Raw genomic sequence first — 18,840 nt, 5'->3', positions numbered from 1 at the left:
ATCCCCCCCTGCAGGAGAAGGGGCTTGCACAAGGTTCTGTTTTGAGTGTCACTCTCCTTTTTGTGGTTATCAATGATCTGGCGGCAGCTGCATGACATATGGTGTCCCTATCTTTTTTGTTCGTCCGCGACGGCTATTGCTGGAGGCAGAATGCAGGGAGCAATACACCAAGCACAATCCTGGGCTTTCACTCATAGCATCCATTTTTTGGCTGCCATGACCTACGTTATGCATTTCTGTCATTGTGTTTTTTAGGACCGGTCTTTGATGCCTAGTTGACATGGCTTCCCCGTCTTTGTCAACTAAAGCAGACATGTAGGTCGCACCCGAATGCTCTTCTATGCCTCAGCGATACCGACCGCGGTGTGGTCCACTCTACTTTGATATGGCTGTATGCAGCATTGGTGCAGTCACACCTAGATTACAGGAATCTCTCATATGACTTTTTATCAGTTTCGACATTACGTCTGGATTCGATACACTATTGTGGGGTAAGACTGGTAACAGGTGCCTTTGAACTAGGCAGCAGTTCCACTATTGTGGGGTCTGCACCATCAAAAATTGATGGCAGCTGCTCGCCCATAGTACCCTAACTGCCATCTCCTCTTTCCAGATACGAGATCTACCTCCCAAAACGGCAACACAGGTCTGGGGTTACGACCACCAAGTTTGAGTCTTGGTCCAGCACACAGTTTTAATCTGCCAGGAAGTTTCATATCAGTGCACACTATGCTGCAGAATGAAAATCTCATTCTAGAAAACTCTTTATCTGTAATTCTCTTTACATATTGGCTATTTTCTTCACATATGGGGGACATGATCTCATCTGAAAAGTGAACACCCAGTTTACTCTTTCATCTACCTAGTTTTTTTCTTGTCAAGCAGAACGATATTTATGCCCGTTGCTTAATACCTGTTTGTATCACTTACAATGCTGGTATTTATGTATTTTTTAGCATTTGACTCCGGAAAGACCATTTTTCTTTGTAGTGAGGTCTTGCCAACAGCAAATTTTCTGGATGGAAAGTCGCTCAATCTGCTCATATACTTTAAAATTTAAAAGTAAATCTAGCAATGCTAGAATCTACAAAATATTGATATACCCATTTTCAAGTTGTTGTTTAAAGATTCGTGAGTTTTAAAACTTACGTAGATTATCTTTTTGATGATAGAACTTTACATAAGAAGTTATTAAGAACATTGCGAATATCACATGACGAACAATTGAATGACTGAAGCAGTGTTATCAACCCTCATTCATTGACACATGTAATAAATTCGTCGAAGCAGTGAAATTCAGAGCTGTTGTAAAAATTTCTGAAATTAAAAGTATATATTACCTAATGAAAGTATTATTTTGGGGTGAAAGAACACAATAATTATTATTTTTGGAATGTAATAATTCACTATGGCTTCATTTTGTATTTGTATTGCAGTCATTACATTAAAATTGGCTATATTGATTCTGCAATTTATACTATTATGTTATTGCTAAGAACTGATTTAAAGAATAAACGTATATATTTATTTGTAAGATATTGTAAATTTATACCACTGGAACTCTTTCAAAATATTTGATTGCGTAATACTGCCAATAAATACAATGACTTTCTTTCTTCTGTTTATAATTGTAATAGATGTTGGACACTTTGACTCCAAGTATGTTATACAGAAACGCAGTGATTTTTTACAAAAGGCAAAACTATGTGTTCGAAGAATTGTGGAGAGGAGGGTACGTGATGTATTTTAAGTAGGTTATAAAGAGTAACTATAACAACACAAACAATAAATTATTGATAAAATTATTTAATTGAATAGATAAAAAATCTACTCACCAAGCGGCAGCAGAACATACACATAAAAGACTGTTGTGATTGGCAAGCTTTCGGAGCCTGTGGCTCCTCCAGACAGAAGCGTTGAAGGGGAAGGAAGAAGGGTAAAGGAAAAGGCCTGGAGAGTTCCAGGAAAAGGTGTAGATTTTGGGAAAGTCACCCAGAACTGCGGATCAGGCGAAAAATAGAAACGACACATGTCATATACCAGCTATTATGTAAACACTGTTCAGCTTTCTACATCTGCATGACTACCACCAAATTATCAGTTAGGATAAATGGGCATAGGCATAGTGTATATACTGGAAACTCGCAATATCCTGTTGCAGAGCATGCTCTACAACATGGCATACGTGACCTCGGCACTTGTTTCACCACACATGCCACCTGGATTCTTCCGCCAGACACCAGTTTCTCAGAACTCCGCAGGTGGGAACTAGCACTACAACGTGTCCTTGGTTCTCACCACCCATCTTGCCTTAATTTACGTTAATTTCTCCTGCCTCAGCTTTTCTTCACTGTAATTACTCTTTGCTTCACTCCGTTTTAGCTTTCTACATCTTTCATTGTCTTTTCCATCTATTTTCACTGCCCCCTCCCACAGCTGTTGCATACAATACACTTAGCTTCTCACTCTTATTAACTAATGTACAGTTTTAGTAGTAATCTCTGTCTTGCATATTACCCTGTCTTCCACCTTTAAGCTCTCAGGTTTCCGAATCTTGCCCGATGCAGTCCCCAACAATTAGTCTTTCCTTCTCATCCTGTACGGTAAGTCACCCATGACCCACGGTTGTGGGTAACTTTCTCAAAATCTACCCCTTTTCTTAGACCTCTCCAGTCCTTTTCCTTCACCCTTCTTGCTTCCCCTGCAACCCTTCAGCCTGAAGAAGGAGTCACTGGCTCCAAACGCTTGCCTATCACAACAGTCTTTTATGTGTGTGTTCTGCCACTGCTTGGTGAGTAGATTTTTTATCTATCCAATTAAATAATTTTATAAAGTGTATCTGTGTGTGATGTTTTTATTGGTATACAACTTGTTATAAACAAAACTTATTTTTACCATTTAATATGTTTCCAGATATTTACCAGTGGTAAAGATGAAATTGGGTTGATTGTACTTGGTTCTGACACGACACAGAATCCACTTGATTACCCAAATGTGAGTGTGGAATTTCCTCTTGCACTGCCTACATGGCAGATGATATCCTTTGTGGAGAAATCTTTACATGAAAGTGAAATAAAAACAGATTGGATAGATGGTGTTGTTGTTGGCATGCAAGTCTTGAAAGATGAGCTAGAGTAAGTATTTAAAGCTGTCTGTTTCATGACATTCTTGGAACATGTTCCAGAATGTGTGTTACACAAATCACAGTGACATAGTTGTGACTTTATAAACTTGAATCAATATGTTTTTGTAATGAAAAAGAAACAGAAGGCATAATACCTGCAGAAATAGGAAATTTTTTTGTGTGATTTTGCTGTATGAATGTTTTTTACAGTTTTTCAGCTCAATAATTAGGGAGGTATTGATACAAGGCTTTGCCAAAAATCCATCTGTCACCTACAATTCCAGCCCTGTCACTGGCATTCCCTACCCCACAATATGACTGAGCCACCATGAAAGCAGCCACATCATTGTCAAATTCACTGAAATTACTGCATAGCAATTTACTTGAGTATGGCTGCTGTTGTGGTCTTCAGTTTGGTTTAAGCACTGCGTCAATACCTTCTCTTCATAGCACTCGGAGGTCGCGATCTGCGACTGTTTTTACAAATGGCAAGAGAACTTTTCCTCTAGTTGCTTGTTTTTCAGTGAAAGATGCAAATATTTTAGAATGTAGTGCATTATGTATATCTGTTAGAATAGCCACAAGGTCTGAAAGTTATTTTCAAATGATTGAGCTCTTCTACAGAGTATTGAAATTCACAGATTCTTCCAACCTGGTCCACCAATGTCTTACATACTCCTCTTCCTCCATGGATTGTTTCCAGCATTTGGAGATGAAACATTAGGCAGCAAAACGTGCCTTATAACCAAAATCTAATGAGCATATAATTAAATTAACCAAAGATGTAATGTTGCACTCTCAGGTAAGACTGATCTTGAATGCAAAGCCAAAGTGGAAATTAAATGTATGCTGCAACATTCATCTCACTTTTTGTTATTGAAATTATTCACAGTACCATAGGGAGAACTGAGTTTATGTGTATTATAGAGTCAGATACACGCTGTGGCACAGGGTGCTGTCCATTATTCTCCTGACTATGATGTCCAGGAATGGTAGTCTTCCTTCTTCTTTGGTCTCCATAGTGAATTTGATTTTGTGGCGTGTGGAGTTCAGATGTACAAAGAAGTCAAGAAGTTTGTCTCTTCCATGAGGCCAGATGATAAGTGTGTTATCCACATAACAGAAGAAGAAGAAGAAGAAGATGGATTTCCATTTGGATGACATCAGGGCCTCTTCCTCGAAGTGCACCGTAAACATATTCACTATCTCTGGTCAGAGTGGGCTGCCTATTGTGACTCCATCTGTTTGTGGGAGGGGGATGTGCCACGAGTCAGTGAAGTGGGAAAGTTGACCAAGTAATATGCGTGACGTGTCATACCTCGACCGATATTGAGAACAGACTAAAAGTTCAGAGGCATTACTTTTCAGCACTCCCATGCATATTCTGTATGCAAGAAAAGCTTATGGAGCAGGTTTCTCATTCAGAAATTCTATTTCAGTGTTGGTTGTTAAACGAAGACCGTGTTAAGCATAATGGAAGAAGGAGAAATGTTTATAAGCATTCCAGATTTGGCAGTGGCAGGCTCATGGTCTGCTGAGACTCTGGTTTATTGTCTCACTATATTGCTGCTTGCATTGCTCAGAATCTCATTTTGTGCGAACATAAAATTGGTAGGTTCAGGAGGGCCATGCTAAATGCCTTGCAGGGCCTCAGTAGTGCCACCCAACTAGCACCTGAGAGGGCAGACAAGTGTTCGCTCATGCATACGTGATCCTGCAGTGAAGTTGTGTACATTTAGTCAGGAAGTGGGCTTGTATACAGTGAGACAAGTATCCACACAGACAATGTGATGGCATCTGGAGCAGCACAGACTGTCAAGCCCTTAATGCAGCTCTAGAGAGAGGTGAACTGACAGTGGTGCAACTGACAACAATGCCAGACACAGGAATGGCACTGTGTCATCGTATCAGATGAGTCTCGGTTCTGCAACATCGTCACAATTGATGTACTCGTGTGTGGAGGCTCTGATGCCAACAGACCTGGCCAGATTGTACCTGTCATTCTCATGCGGGTCCAGCATGTGATGTGATGGTATGGGGTGCAACTGTATACATGTCACAACCTCTGGTTCACATAGCCAGCAATTTGGACAGCAGCCATTGCATTTGTGTTTTGTTAAGGCCTATCGCTGTGACCTATTCTGAAGGGCTCCGTGATGTTATCTTTTAACAAGATAATGCAAGACTACACATCACCTGAGCTGTACTGAGCTACCTCGATACAGAGAGTGTTCCACTGTTGCCGTATCCAGCATTTTCTTCAAATCTGTCACCTGTGGAGAACGTCTGTTCACTGGATGCCAAGAGATGGCTATGCCACCAGTCGCCAGCCACTACAGTTGATGAACTCTGACATATGACATACAGTTGAGTAGCATGAAATGATGTACCCATGGCTGTAATCCAACCTCGATTTGATATCCAGTGTGATGAGAGCTGTTCTGCTGTTCCAGTTTCAATACTGAAATTCATATATTATTTTTATGCTATCCTAACCAGATTGGACTGTGGTGTCATACAGCATAAAATATCTTACAACATATTGAATCAGTGATGAGAAGTGTAGAACAGCCAGCAGGGGAAAGATGTTGGCAATGAGACAGCTTTTATGTAGAACAGCAGTACAGTGTTTCACAGTGCATAATGCTTTCGCAGATTGAGAACAAAATGTGTGGTTTGCTTTCATCCATTTTCACAAACATAGCCTTGAAAAATAATGTTGACATTACTGTGCATTTCACTCTGAGGCATATTGCACTCTGAGAATGTTCATCGAATTCAGTTACTTTGTACTATATTTCAGTAACAGTGACATAATAGCAAATTGGACTGTATGAGTTTTTATGGATTTTTTTTTCCAGAGACACCCTACCATTTCTTCAGATTTATTTAATTTGGGTATAAATCCTTTCCAGCATATATGCTGTACACAAAATGTTGAACATAAAATGTAGCTATCTGCTGATTTAACATCTTGCTGAGTATACCAGTACAATGTTTTGTTGTAACAAATAGTTCAATGTATTTTACACACTTATAAACTTATTTATACAGTTATAGTAATTTATACCATTACATTAATGTTGTACCTTAATGTTCTGGAAGACGATATTATAAGGAGCCTCATACTTTTCCTGGATGATAGAGTTGTCTATAATGAATTATTGCCTGAAAAAAATCTGCACAAATTTGAGTCAGATCATAACATTTCAAATTGGTCCAAAGATAGGCAACTGAGTTTAAGTTTTCAGAAATGTAAATTGGAGCACATCACAAAACAAATAAAAGACAGTATTGTATGACTACATTATCAAATAATCACAGTTTTAATTGGTCAACTCATACAAATATCTGGATGAAATGAAATGGTGACATAGACTCACTTGTAGGCAAAGCAGAATGCAGACTTCAATTCATTGGTAAGATACTGGAAAATGTAATCAGTCTATAGAGGACATTGCTTACAAAATACTTGTGTGGCCCATTCTAGAATATTGCTTAAGTATGACCCATAACAAATAAGGCTAATGGCAGACATTGAATGTATACAAAATAGTGTAGCATGATTGATCATAGATTTATTTGATGCATGGGAGAGCATCAAGAAGCTACTAAAAATTGGAAATGCCAGACAAGTGAAGATAGACGCCAAATATATGACAAAACCCAACTTATGAAATTTCAGGAACCTGTATTAAGTGAGGTATTTAGGGATTATACAATAACCGCATATGTATCACTCCTATAGGGACCATGAAGGCAAGATTAATTACAGCATGCACAGAACCATTTAAAGAATCATTCTTCCCACACTCCACATGAGCATTGAATGGGGAGAAACCGTAATGTGTGGTACAACAATGTACTTTGTCGTACAACCCGCAGTGGTTTATACAGTGTGCATGGAGACATGGAATCAGTTGACAGTAGCTGGGTAATGGTTCATATTGATTCCCATTTCCCTGTTGCAGTAGGTGATCTCATGCCTCTAATTATTTTTTCATTGCTATCTTAACTTGCATTCTTCAATTCAGTTTATTAACCCTTCTTATCTCTTTGAATTAGGGCAAATGTACAGTTAACTTTTAAGGAATTTGTATTTTCAATTTATCAACTGGAGGTTTGTTTCATATGCAGCAGCAATGTTACAAATTATTTGTTTCAGTTTCTTTAGAATAATTTGCTGTTTCACAGGTGCCTTGAAGAAAATAAAAGATCTCGAAAGTGTCTTAATGACAACCGATGGCCTCATGTTGACAAGACAGCTGGTTGCCTTGCAGAGGGCAGGGCTTGACGGTCTGAACATCAGCTTAGACACCCTGCAGTCCCAACGCTACAACCAGATCACGAGGAGGAAAGGCTGGGAGCGTGTCATGGCTGGCATAGATCTAGCCTTGCAACTTGAATACGACCCTGTGAAGGTATTACTAGTGCAGCTGTCATCGCATGCAGACTTTCATAAGCAAAAGATATAAATCTGTTGTTAAGAATATCAATACAAGAATCACCATTTTAAAGCAGTACGCCCTCACCCTCACCCCCATCCCCACTCCTACCCTCACCCCTGTCTCCACACTGCAGCTGTAAGTGAAGGAAGGTATATTAAGACAGAAGAAGTAAATTTTAGCTGACGATGATAACAGTTTCATAGTTTATACAACATAAAAAAGTATGCCTTGCAAGTTTACCAATTAAATATCTTATATTTTCCTCCCAAGAGAGTCTTATGAGACTCAAGATCTTTACAGTTTCTCTTTTTTTCTTTTGTGTCTTTAGTTTAAAATAAGTTTCCTCTATTGTGGTGTTGTTTTGAAAAAATACTCGATTGTTTGGAAAAATTATTCTTAATTCTGTAGTCACACTTTTGTTGTGTCTAAGTACTACTGGTTTCAGTAGCAAGTACCAGCATCAGTTCATCTTATTATCAAAAATTTCTTTGCAAAATAAAAGCTGACCACTGTGGCCAAGCGGTTCTAGGTACTTCAGTCTGGAACCGTGCTGCTGCGACGGTCGCGGGTTCGAATCCTGCCTTAGGCAGGGATATCCTTAGGTTAGTTAGGTTTAAGTAGTTCTAAGTCTGGGGGACTGATGACCTCAGACGTTAAGTCCCATACTGCTTAGAGGCATTTGAACCATTTTGCAAAATAAAAAGCTTCTGTACAACTGCAAACTAGACATACCATTTTCAGGGTGCAGTTCACATCTATTGAAAGCACAACAGTGACCTTTACTTTTAGTAGATAAGACACCTACAGGGGTAAGTGACTTGATGACTGCACACAAGAAGTTGTCATTTATTCCATATGTAGCTACCATGCAGACTCATATTTTGTATTAGTTTGTCCTTACTCTCCCAAAAGGTTAAACCTTGTCTCTGCAGCCACAGCTTCCTCTCTTCAGCAGTTGTCTTCATCTCCATGTGTGAAGAAAATCCCATTCATTGATCATATTGTTTAAGTAGGATGTTCTCAGTCATCCCCTTGTTTTCTTACCTACGATCTTGCCATCAGAAATGTGTTTTAAAAGATTATCGTCTCCAGTTAAGTGTCCAGTGTATTTTGCTTTGCCCTGGCCTATAACTTTCAGTGGTTCTTTCTTCTCTCCTATTTCCTTTAATTTTTCTGTCAATGCAGCTAGTTCTTGTACTTCTCCTCCAGAACCACATTTCAGCAGGTTTGAGGTGAGCTTCCTTTGGCTTTTCTAATGTACAGATTTTGCATCTGTGTGTCAGAACACTCCACACAAAGGTCTTTACAAATATTTTCTTAATGTGGAAGCTGATATGTTTATTCAGTTGCAGCTTCTTCTTATTTTGGAAGGAACTCTTCACCTGTGCTTTCCTTTTCTTGAATGCCTTGAAATATTGATTGTTTTCTTGCAAAATGCTACTGAGATAGTGAATTTCAGTTCCTTTCTTGAGTTGCCCATTGCTTGTTCTTGTGTCAGTCTAACCTCCACCTCCTTTCTTGTCTGTAGCCATAACTTTTGTCTTCTTTGTATTCATTTTTAGCTTTAGTTTTACCACTTCTTGATTTAAGGCCTGAAACATTTTATTTAGTTCCTACTCTGATTTACTATTGTGATGTCGTCAATCTTCAGCGTATATGCATGCAATTAAGTTTCCATATCGACATCATGCTCCATAAACCACTTAACTGTGTGTGGCAGGGGGTACGTCTCATGCCACCAACTGATCCCCTCTGCCTTGTTCCACTTGTGAACAGTGCTTGGGAAGAATGACTGTCAGTACGCTTCTGTATTATCTCTTAACTTCTCAAATTTTCTTCTCGTGATCATTTCGTGAATTGTATATGAGAGAAACTATTATGTTGTCAGACTCTTCTCGGAAACTACTCTCTCGAAATTTGGGTAGTAAATCTTTCCGTGATGCACAACTGCTCTCTTATGGCATCTACCACTGGAGTTGCTGAGCATATCTGTAATGATGTCACAGCGACTAAATGATCCTGTGACAAAACACTCCGCACTTCATTGGATCTTCTTTTTCTCTTCTGTCAGTCCTACTGCGTAAGGACACAGAGGTAATTTACATTCACTTAAGATTCTTCCTGTGAATCTTAGTCTGGCATCTGCTTTTCTATTGCTGTTTTATGTGGTCATTCCTCTTTAAGGTTGCACTGGATAGTTACTTCTAGATATTTTTTGGTAGATTCTGTTTCCAGCAATTTGTCATTAATAGTGTAGTTGTACAGTATTGACAGTATTGGATTTCTTTTCCTGTGTGTGTGTGTGTGTGTGTGTGTGTGTGTGTGTGTGTGTGTGTGTAATATGTTACATTTATTTATGTGCAGGTTCAACTGCCAGAGCCTGCATCATCCACCAATCCTCTGCAGGTCATTGTGCAAATTGATACTGTCTTCTGTTGTTGCTACTTTCTGATGGACAAGTGTAGTACCTGTGAACAATATTAAGGAGCATCTGACACTTTCTACTGGATCATTTATATACATTGTAAATGTAATGGTCCTATAGCATTTCCTTGGAGTATTCCAGAAATTACCTTTTGATTCTTGTCATCTTTTCTTTGTTGTTGTTATTACTTCCTTGATGAACATATTAAGGAAGTAAGGTGATAGAAGGCACCCGTGTCTCACTGCCCTTCTGGTTTTCCTTCTTTCATATCCGGTTCAGTACTCTGACTTTTGTATATACTCAAAATTAATCATCTGGCCTTCCACTTTGGACATTACTTTAAGGAATGATGATATAATGGTAATCTGTTTATTAAACAATATTTTAACGATACACTATGCTTTCTGATCATATAGTGGCTTGATGATGGAATTTGATACTGAAATTAGTAATCATTAGACAAAATAAAAGTGAAGCTATAATAAAAGAAAGTAATATTTTGGATCATGTCAGTTGTTGTTCCAAACAACAGCACGTCAGGAATAGGTTCAAATGGCTCTGAGCACTATGCGACTTAACTTCTGAGGTCATCAGTCGCCTAGAACTTAGAACTAATTAAACCTAACTAACCTAAGGACATCACACACATCCATGCCCGAGGCAGGATTCGAACCTGCGAACGTAGCGGTCATTCGGTTCCAGACTGTAGCGCCTAGAACTGCACGGCCACTCCGGCTGTCCAGGAATAGGTACTAAATTATTTGTCCGCTGATGACCTCACAGCTTAGAACACTAAAACACAAATGTTAATTGTTTGTTATGTGCCCTGGTAGAGTTTACAACTGTTTACAGTTCACGATTGGCTGTTGGAGATTCAGCGTTAATCACATAGTGTATTTAGTGCACAGTGCAGAAAAAGGCAGAGTCCAGAAAAGTAAACAAGTGTAAAGGCAAAAGTTTCATGACAGGATGTTGTGTCACCATACTTGGAAGACAATTATAGCCAAAGACAGAAATTTAAAAGAAACTGGCTCATTTGAGCTGCGGAGACCTAGTCGAGGATTCTCAATAGATAATTGTTAGCACAGTAGAATTTACAAAGAGACAATGTCAGTTCGTATGAGGGAAGGTTGATTGGCAAGTACCTATCAGCTTTCTCATAAAACTCACAATTTGAAGAGTACACATCAAGGAAAAGGTAGAAGTCCAACAGTGTCAAATATAGACAATAATATCAATCATCCAACAGTTTTGCAAAATCCCCATTTGTACTTACTTTACTTAATTACTTACTTACTAACCTACTCAGCTTTGCTGTGTACCATACAAGGAACTGGTTTCCACTAGTTCACTCGATCAGCTGCCACGTTCTCACCTTCCTCCAAGTTTGTGTCCATGCATTGAAGATTCATTGCAAAAGTTCCAGGTGTTAAAAGGTCTTCCTGTACATCTGTATCTGTCCATTGATTTCCACAACAGTGTTGATTTTGGGATTCTTCCACCTTACATGCGTAGAACATAACCTGCAATCTTCAGTCTTCTTTCAACAATAATTTTGTGCAGGCTGTCTAGACGTCGTATTCTCAGCACTTCATCGTTTGTAACTTGGTTGGGTTAACATCTTCAGAATTCATCTCTAGCATTGTTGGTGAAAAATATGGAGACTGTGTGCTGATTTTACTGACATTTTCTTACTCTCACACATATAAACGATAAAGGAGTACAGTCAAAGCTTTGTTGACATATTACAGACCTAATTGCCATATGGACTGATTTTCCAGTTCTGCTGGTGATTTCTGCATCTGTGACCTCATTATTACATATAAAGCTACCGAGATATGGAAATCTGTCAACATCTTGTAGTATCTTCTATTGCACTGTAATCGGGGAAGAGACGAGTAATTTCCACTTACTTCGCACATTCTGTTTGCCTTATCTCTATTAATTTTCAGCCCTACACAATAGGGCATTTAATGAGAAAGCAGATAAAAATTAACTTGATGCCTTCCAAAGAGACGGTCTCTACTAAGTCTCTACTCCTTCAAGTCTGACTATGTAAGTGTAGACCAGACATGGTTTAAATTCAGAGAAATAGTATCGACATCAATTAAGATATATATACCAAATAAATTGAAAGGATACCAAATAAATTAAAAGGGTGGTGCACAAAATATGTCAAAACTCAGCTGCAGAAGCAATGAAAAAAAGCATGTCAAAGTTTAAAAGAATGCAAAATCTCCAAGATTAGCGATGTTTTACTGAAGCTCGAAACTTAGGGTGGGTTTCAGTGCAAGATGTGTTTAATAGTTCCCATAGTGAAACTTCGTTTTGAGATCTGGAAGAAAATCCAAAGAGGTTCTGGTTGCATGTGTAGTACACCAATGGCAAGACACAACCAATACCTTCACTGCGCAATAGCTGTGGTAATGTTGCTGATGACAGTGCTACTAAAGCAGGGTTACTAAACACGGATTTCTGAAATTTCTTCACCAAAGACAACAAAGTAAATATTGCAGTATTCAAATCAAGAACAACTGCAACTGTGAGTAACTTAGTAGTAGCTCTCCTCAGTGTCATAAAGCAGTTACGTTTCTTTCAGAGAATGCTGATACAATAGCTCCATTAGAAATCATATATAGCCACTCATTTGATAAAGATCCATACCTAGAGACTGAAAAGTTGCTCAGGTCACACCAATGCTCAAGAAAGAAAACAGGAGTAATCTACTAAATATCAGACTCATATCACTAATGTTGATTTGCATTAGGATTTTGGAACATATATTGTGTTTCAATATTATGACTTATCTCAAAGATAATGATTCATTGATAAATAGCCAAGATAGATTCAGAAATATCGACCTTTTAAAACACAGCTAGCTCTTTAGTCACACAAAGTAATAAGTGCTGTCGACTGACGATCTCAAATTGATTCCATATTTGTAGATTTCCAGATGACTTTTTGAAACAGTTCCTCACAAGCATTTTCTAATCATATTGTGTGCCTAGGGAGTATTGTCTCAGTTGTGCAACTGGATGTGTGGTTTCCTGTCAGAAAAATTGATGGAAAATCGTCAAGTAAAACAGAAGTGATATCTGACATTCCTCAAGGAAGTGTTACAGACCACCTGCTGTTGCTGATATACATTAACAATTTAAGAGAGAATCTGAGCAGTCCTCTTAGATGATGCTATCATTTACAGTCTTGCAAATCATTTACTGTCTTGTAAAGTGATCAGATGATCAAAATTAACTGGAAAATGATTTAGGCTACCTATCCATATGATGCAAAAAGTGGTAACTGACCTTAAATAATAAAAATTGTTATGTTATCAGCTTGAGTAGTAAAAGGCATCTACTAAATTTTGGTTACATGATAATTCACGCAGATCTAAAGGCTGTGAAGTCTACTGAATACTTAGGAATTACATTTACAAATAACTTAAATTGGAATGCTCACATAGATAATGCGGTGGGAAAGCAAACAAAAGACTGTGATTTAATAGTAAAACATTTAGAAGATTAGGATTACTAAAGAGACTATCTACAACTATACTTGTCTGTCCTCTTTTGGAGTATTCTGCATGGTGTGGGATCCTTACCAGATAGGACTGACAGAGGACATCATTTAAAAGTTCAAAGAAGGGCAGCTCATTTTGTTTTATTGGGAAACAGGAAAGTGCATGCCACAGATATCGCATGTGAATTGGGGTGGCAGTCATTAAAGCAAAAGCATTTTGCTGGAGCAGGTTCTTAAAATTTCAATCATCAACTTTCTCCTCCGAATGTGAAAATATTTTGTTAGAGCCCTCTTACATAGGGAGAAATGATCATTGTAATAAAATAAGAGGAATCAGAGCTTGTACGGAAATATTGAAGTGTTTGGTTTTCCTCAAATGCTGTAGGGGGGTGGAATGGTAGATAAATAGGTTGAGGGTGGTTCTCTGAACCCTCTGCCAGCATTTAATTGTGAATTACAGACTAGTCATGCAGATATAGATAGTGTATATAGGCTTTCAATATTGTGCACTGATTCTCTAATTTTATACATTGCTCAAATACTTTCGTGGCGCTTTGGAGTGACCCCTTTAAAATAACACTTTACCAGTCTTCTTAATATGTATTTTGGTAACCAGGTTGATAAGAAGTTACAACAATACTCTCTTATTACTCCCCAGTTTTGGGTTATATTAATGAACAAAATCGCCGCAGTGTTCCATAACAATTACGGGCTGAAGTTTGCTGCTGATGGAACCAATATGATTTTCTGTGTTTCTGAGCATACAGGTTGTGTACGCTGTTTGGAGTCTGGTGTATGCTGAATCAAATGTTTTTATTGTTGTGATCTTCCATCTGAAGATTGGTTTCATGGAGTTGCCCATGCTAGCTTATCCTGTGTGAACCTCTTCACCTCTGCGTAACTACTGCAGTGTACAATAACTTGAACTTGCTTACTGCAGTCAGTTTTTCGTCTCCTACAGTTGTTACCCCCATTATATTCACAGATGACCACATATTGTGGAAATTGCATATTGTAATGTAGGATGCAATAATAACGCATGGAAAGTTTCTGTTGAAAATTACGAATTATTTAGGAATAAAGGAGATGGCTCACCAAAAGGCAGAAGCACTGTCTCATCGATAGGCACACGAACAAAAGGTATGTAGAATGAGATTTTCACCGTGCAGTGGAGTGTGCACTGATATGAAACTTCGTGGCAGATTAAAACTGTGTGCTGGACCAAGAGTCAAACTTGGGACCTTTGGCTTTTGAGGGCAAGTGCTCTACCATCTGAGCTATCCATGCACGACTCACGACCCATCCTCACAGCTTTACTTCCACCAGTACCTCATCTTCTACCTTCCAAACTAAAAGGTACGTTGCTTGGCGAGCTTCCAGAATGCACTTTCTTTTTCTAGCTGTAGGGAAAACATGTGCGCACACACACACACACACACACACACACACACACACACACACACATTCTCACATGCGCATGCATGTCTCCTTATGCTGTGGTCGCTCAACTGCCAGTTCTTTACTGGCCCACGGTGAGTGTTCTGGAGTGAGGTGGGGCTTTAGAGTAGGGTAGGATGGGGTGGGTTGAGGCAATGTGAGAGATGGAGAGAGATGGGAGGGGTTTGGGGGGAAGCATTTAGTGGCTCGTGGGAGAGTGGGGAGCCATCTGTGGGCTAGCTAGGGGTGCAGGTAGAGGGGTCAGGCGACAGACAGCTGGGCACTCATAGACTAGGGTGTGACGTGAGATAACAGCACACAACTAGCTGATTTGGGTGGGGCGAGAGGGGGGGGAGCGGCGTGTGTGTGTGTGTGTGGGGGGGGGGGGGGGAGGGGGGGGGGCAGGGGGGCTGGGAGTTAACTTGGATTTAGGCCAGGAAGCAAAGGATGTGCTGTAAGTATGGCTACGAAAGTTGAGTATTCTTAAATAAGATCAGCTGGTGCCAATGTATTGGAAAGTAACTGGCACACAAAGTGCAATTGTGGCTTCTTTTTCTTTATGAATTTTGAATAGTCTGCAGAGCAAATTGAATTAGGAGGATCAGGCATTTGTGTGGGTCTAGAAAAGTAAATTGTAGAGCCAGATAAAAGGCGCGCAAGACAGGAGGGGTACTACTACTCATCACTGCTGTATCGTGCTACTAGTACGTGTCAGTGTGAGATCACCGAGAGTGGTGTTGCCGTACATGCGTCTTTAAATTGGTCACCGACTGATCATTGCAGGCTGGCTGCTGGATTCCGTCTCTGGGAGCCAAGCGTGCGGCGCGGTCCCTGCCGTGCCATCTGCTGATGACTCGCACATATATAAGTGTGGAACAGTGCTGACTGACTCTCTGTGTGATTCTAGTTTGTAATGTGCACATCAGTGTTCTGTGTCTTGTTGAGTCCTTAGAGGCATATTGTTTGGAGGTTATTATTAAAGCCATATTTGTGCGACTTGGATCACACTTCAGTATTTATTTATTTATTTAATTATTTATTTATTTCTTGTTCCATAGATCCAGTTAGTGAGTCAATCACAAGGATATAGAATGTGTCAAATTGTACAGGTTTCAATTTAAACTTACAATAAATACAAGGGCAATTCAATGGCAAATTGTATAGTTTAAGTAAGACATACTATAAATACAGTAACAGATACACTGTCAGCTAGACCACATAACAACCGTTTGACAGAAATAGGAGTTTCAAATAAAGGTTAAAGATAAGAGCACAAAGTTAAATCAGATATTAGGCCTACAAGAGTAAATACATGTACAGCCAATCTGTTGTTGCAAAAAGTGTGCTAATGCCCAAATGCACAATAAAATCAATTGAACTACTTCTAGACACAATAAGTTTAGTGATGGTATACATTTTCTTTCAGGTATTCATCCACAGTATAATAAGATTTCTCTGTCAGGTAATCTTTGAGAACTAGTTTAAATTTTGGCAGTTCTGTATGAACACATTTGATATGTAGTGGTAGAGCATTGAACAGCTTAATGCTGTAGTAGTAAACTCCTTTTTGTACCAGAGTGAGACGTTTCATTTCTAAATGTAGATTGTTTTTGTTTCTGGTGTTATAACCATGGAATTTACTGTTGTCTTGGTAGATGGAATAATTTTTGCACACAAAGGTCAGCAAGGAAAAAATAAACTGTGAGGCTGTTGTTAGGATACCTATCTTCCGAAACAAGTGCCTGCAAGAGTGTCTTTGATGGACCCCACACATTATTCTGATTGCTTTTTTTTGGATGGTGAAAACTTTTTTTGCAAGTGGTTGGTTCCCCCAGAATATGATAGCATATGACATCAATGAGTGGAAGTTGCCAAAGTAGGCAACCTTAATAGAGTCAACTTCAGCCACTGAAGAAATTACCAGTAATGAAAATGTTGCCGAGCTAAGTTTTTTACATAGATGAAGAATGTGAACTGACCAATTACATTTACTGTCTATGTAAGCACCCAGGAATTTTGTGTCTTCAACTTTCTGTATTGGTTGATCTCTACATTTTATGTCAATTTCATCGGGATTACTTTGTGATGTATGGAACCTCATATAATGAGTTTTATCTGCATTGAGTGAGAGACCATTTGAGGAGAACCAATTTAAGATGTCATTAAAAACAGTATTTGTAGTTTTTTCAAGATCATCATCAATCAAATCGTCAATTAGAATTGTGGTATCATCGGCAAACAGGGTAAATTTGCTGTTTGTCTCAGAACAAAGAGGAAGATCATTAATAAAGATGAGGAAAAGCAGTGGGCCCAAAACGGAGCCTTGAGGCACACCACACGTTATCGTGCCCCATTCAGACGAGGCAGGTTCTCCAGAAGAGCCATTTAGCATTACAGTCTGCTTCCGATCCTGTAGATATGATTGTAGCCACAAGCCAACAGTACCACCTAAACCATAGTATTCTGCCTTTTTCCAAAGAATTTGGTGGTTTACACAGTCAAAGGCTTTCATAAGATCGCAAAAAATACCCACTGGAGACATTTTTTTGTTAATGGCTTCCAGAACTTGGTTGCTGAAAGAGAATATTGCCTGTTCAGTACAAAGACCAGCACGAAAACCAAACTGATTTTTGCTTAAGATACTATGGAAGTTGAGATGGTCTACAATCCTCCTGTGCATGAGTTTTTCTAGAATTTTCGAGAAGGTAGTTAATAGGGATATTGGGCGATAGTTTGTAACAATGCTTTTATGCCCTTTTTTAAAGAGAGGAATCACTACAGCCAACTTAAGTCTGTCAGGGACAATCCCATCTTGTAGGGATGCATTGTATATGTTGCATAAGACGGGACTAACAAATTTATAGCAGTGTTTCAGTATTTTACTAGAAATATTGTCCACACCAGCAGAATTTTTATTTTTTAATGATCTAATTACTCTCATGACTTCGCTTACAGTAACTGGAGATAAGGATAACTGTGGGATTCTGTTGCTAATAGCTTTCTGTAGGAGGGACAATGATTCTTCCATGGAACCATTACAGCCTGTCTTCTCTGCTGCTCTCAAAAAGTGGTTATTAAATATTTCTGCAACCAACTCAGGTTTCTTAATGATACTGTCCCCTGTTTTAATCTCTACCTGAGACATGTTCCCTGTTGTCCTGCCAGTTTCCCTCTTTATTACATTCCATATAGTTTTAATTTTATTTTCTGAGCTTTCAATTTCTGATTTTATGCACATATTTTTAGATTTATTTATAACCTTCTTGAGAATGCTACAGTAAAGTTTGTAGTGTTGTCATTTCTTTGGATCATTACAAGTCCTGAGAGAACTTTATAACATCCTCTTTGTTCTACAAGATGTTGTTATCCCTGTAGTGATCCAAGACTTCTTGGCATTGCCTATATGACTATTTCTAACTACTTTTTTGGGAAAGATGGACTCAAATACAGACATGAATTCATTTAAAAATGAATTGTACTTTTTGTTACATCTGTTTCCCTATAAACTCGGCTCCAGTCTATCTATTTTAGGCTATCATTGAATTTTTTAAGGCCCTGTTCATTTATTATCCTAAAAGATTTCCAAGAATGCTCGGAACTGTTGCACACACTGATGTAATTGAGCCTAAGCAATTGACCACCATGATCAGAAAGGCCAAGGATTGGATGTACAGTGATCTCATTCCATGTAGACTTATCTATAAATATATTATCTATCAGACCTTTACTGTTAACAGTAACCCGAGTTGGGAAATCTACTATTGCCATCAGATTATAAGACTCCATTAAATGTACTAAATCAGCTTTACTATTGCTCTCATTTAGGAAATCAACATTAAAGTCACCAGAAATTATCAAGTTCTTGGACTTTGAGTACAGTATGGATA

At 38.7% G+C, this 18,840-nt stretch overlaps 1 protein-coding gene across 1 annotated transcript in view; it reads left to right on the top strand.

Moving 5' to 3' along the window:
• Positions 1-18,840, top strand: part of LOC124796233 (molybdenum cofactor biosynthesis protein 1-like) — a 55,903-nt gene that overhangs the window by 10,721 nt on the left and 26,342 nt on the right. Inside the window, exons 2-3 of the mRNA XM_047260323.1 lie at positions 2,914-2,994; positions 7,330-7,545. Of these exons, the coding sequence (XP_047116279.1) occupies positions 2,914-2,994; positions 7,330-7,545 (297 nt within the window). The remainder of the gene's footprint in view (positions 1-2,913; positions 2,995-7,329; positions 7,546-18,840) is intronic.

This window comes from Schistocerca piceifrons, chromosome 4 (genome assembly GCF_021461385.2).
Source record: "Schistocerca piceifrons isolate TAMUIC-IGC-003096 chromosome 4, iqSchPice1.1, whole genome shotgun sequence".
Lineage (NCBI taxonomy): Eukaryota > Metazoa > Arthropoda > Insecta > Orthoptera > Acrididae > Schistocerca > Schistocerca piceifrons.
Note: the sequence above shows the minus strand (reverse complement) of the source record. Positions and strands in the feature narration are given on the sequence as shown.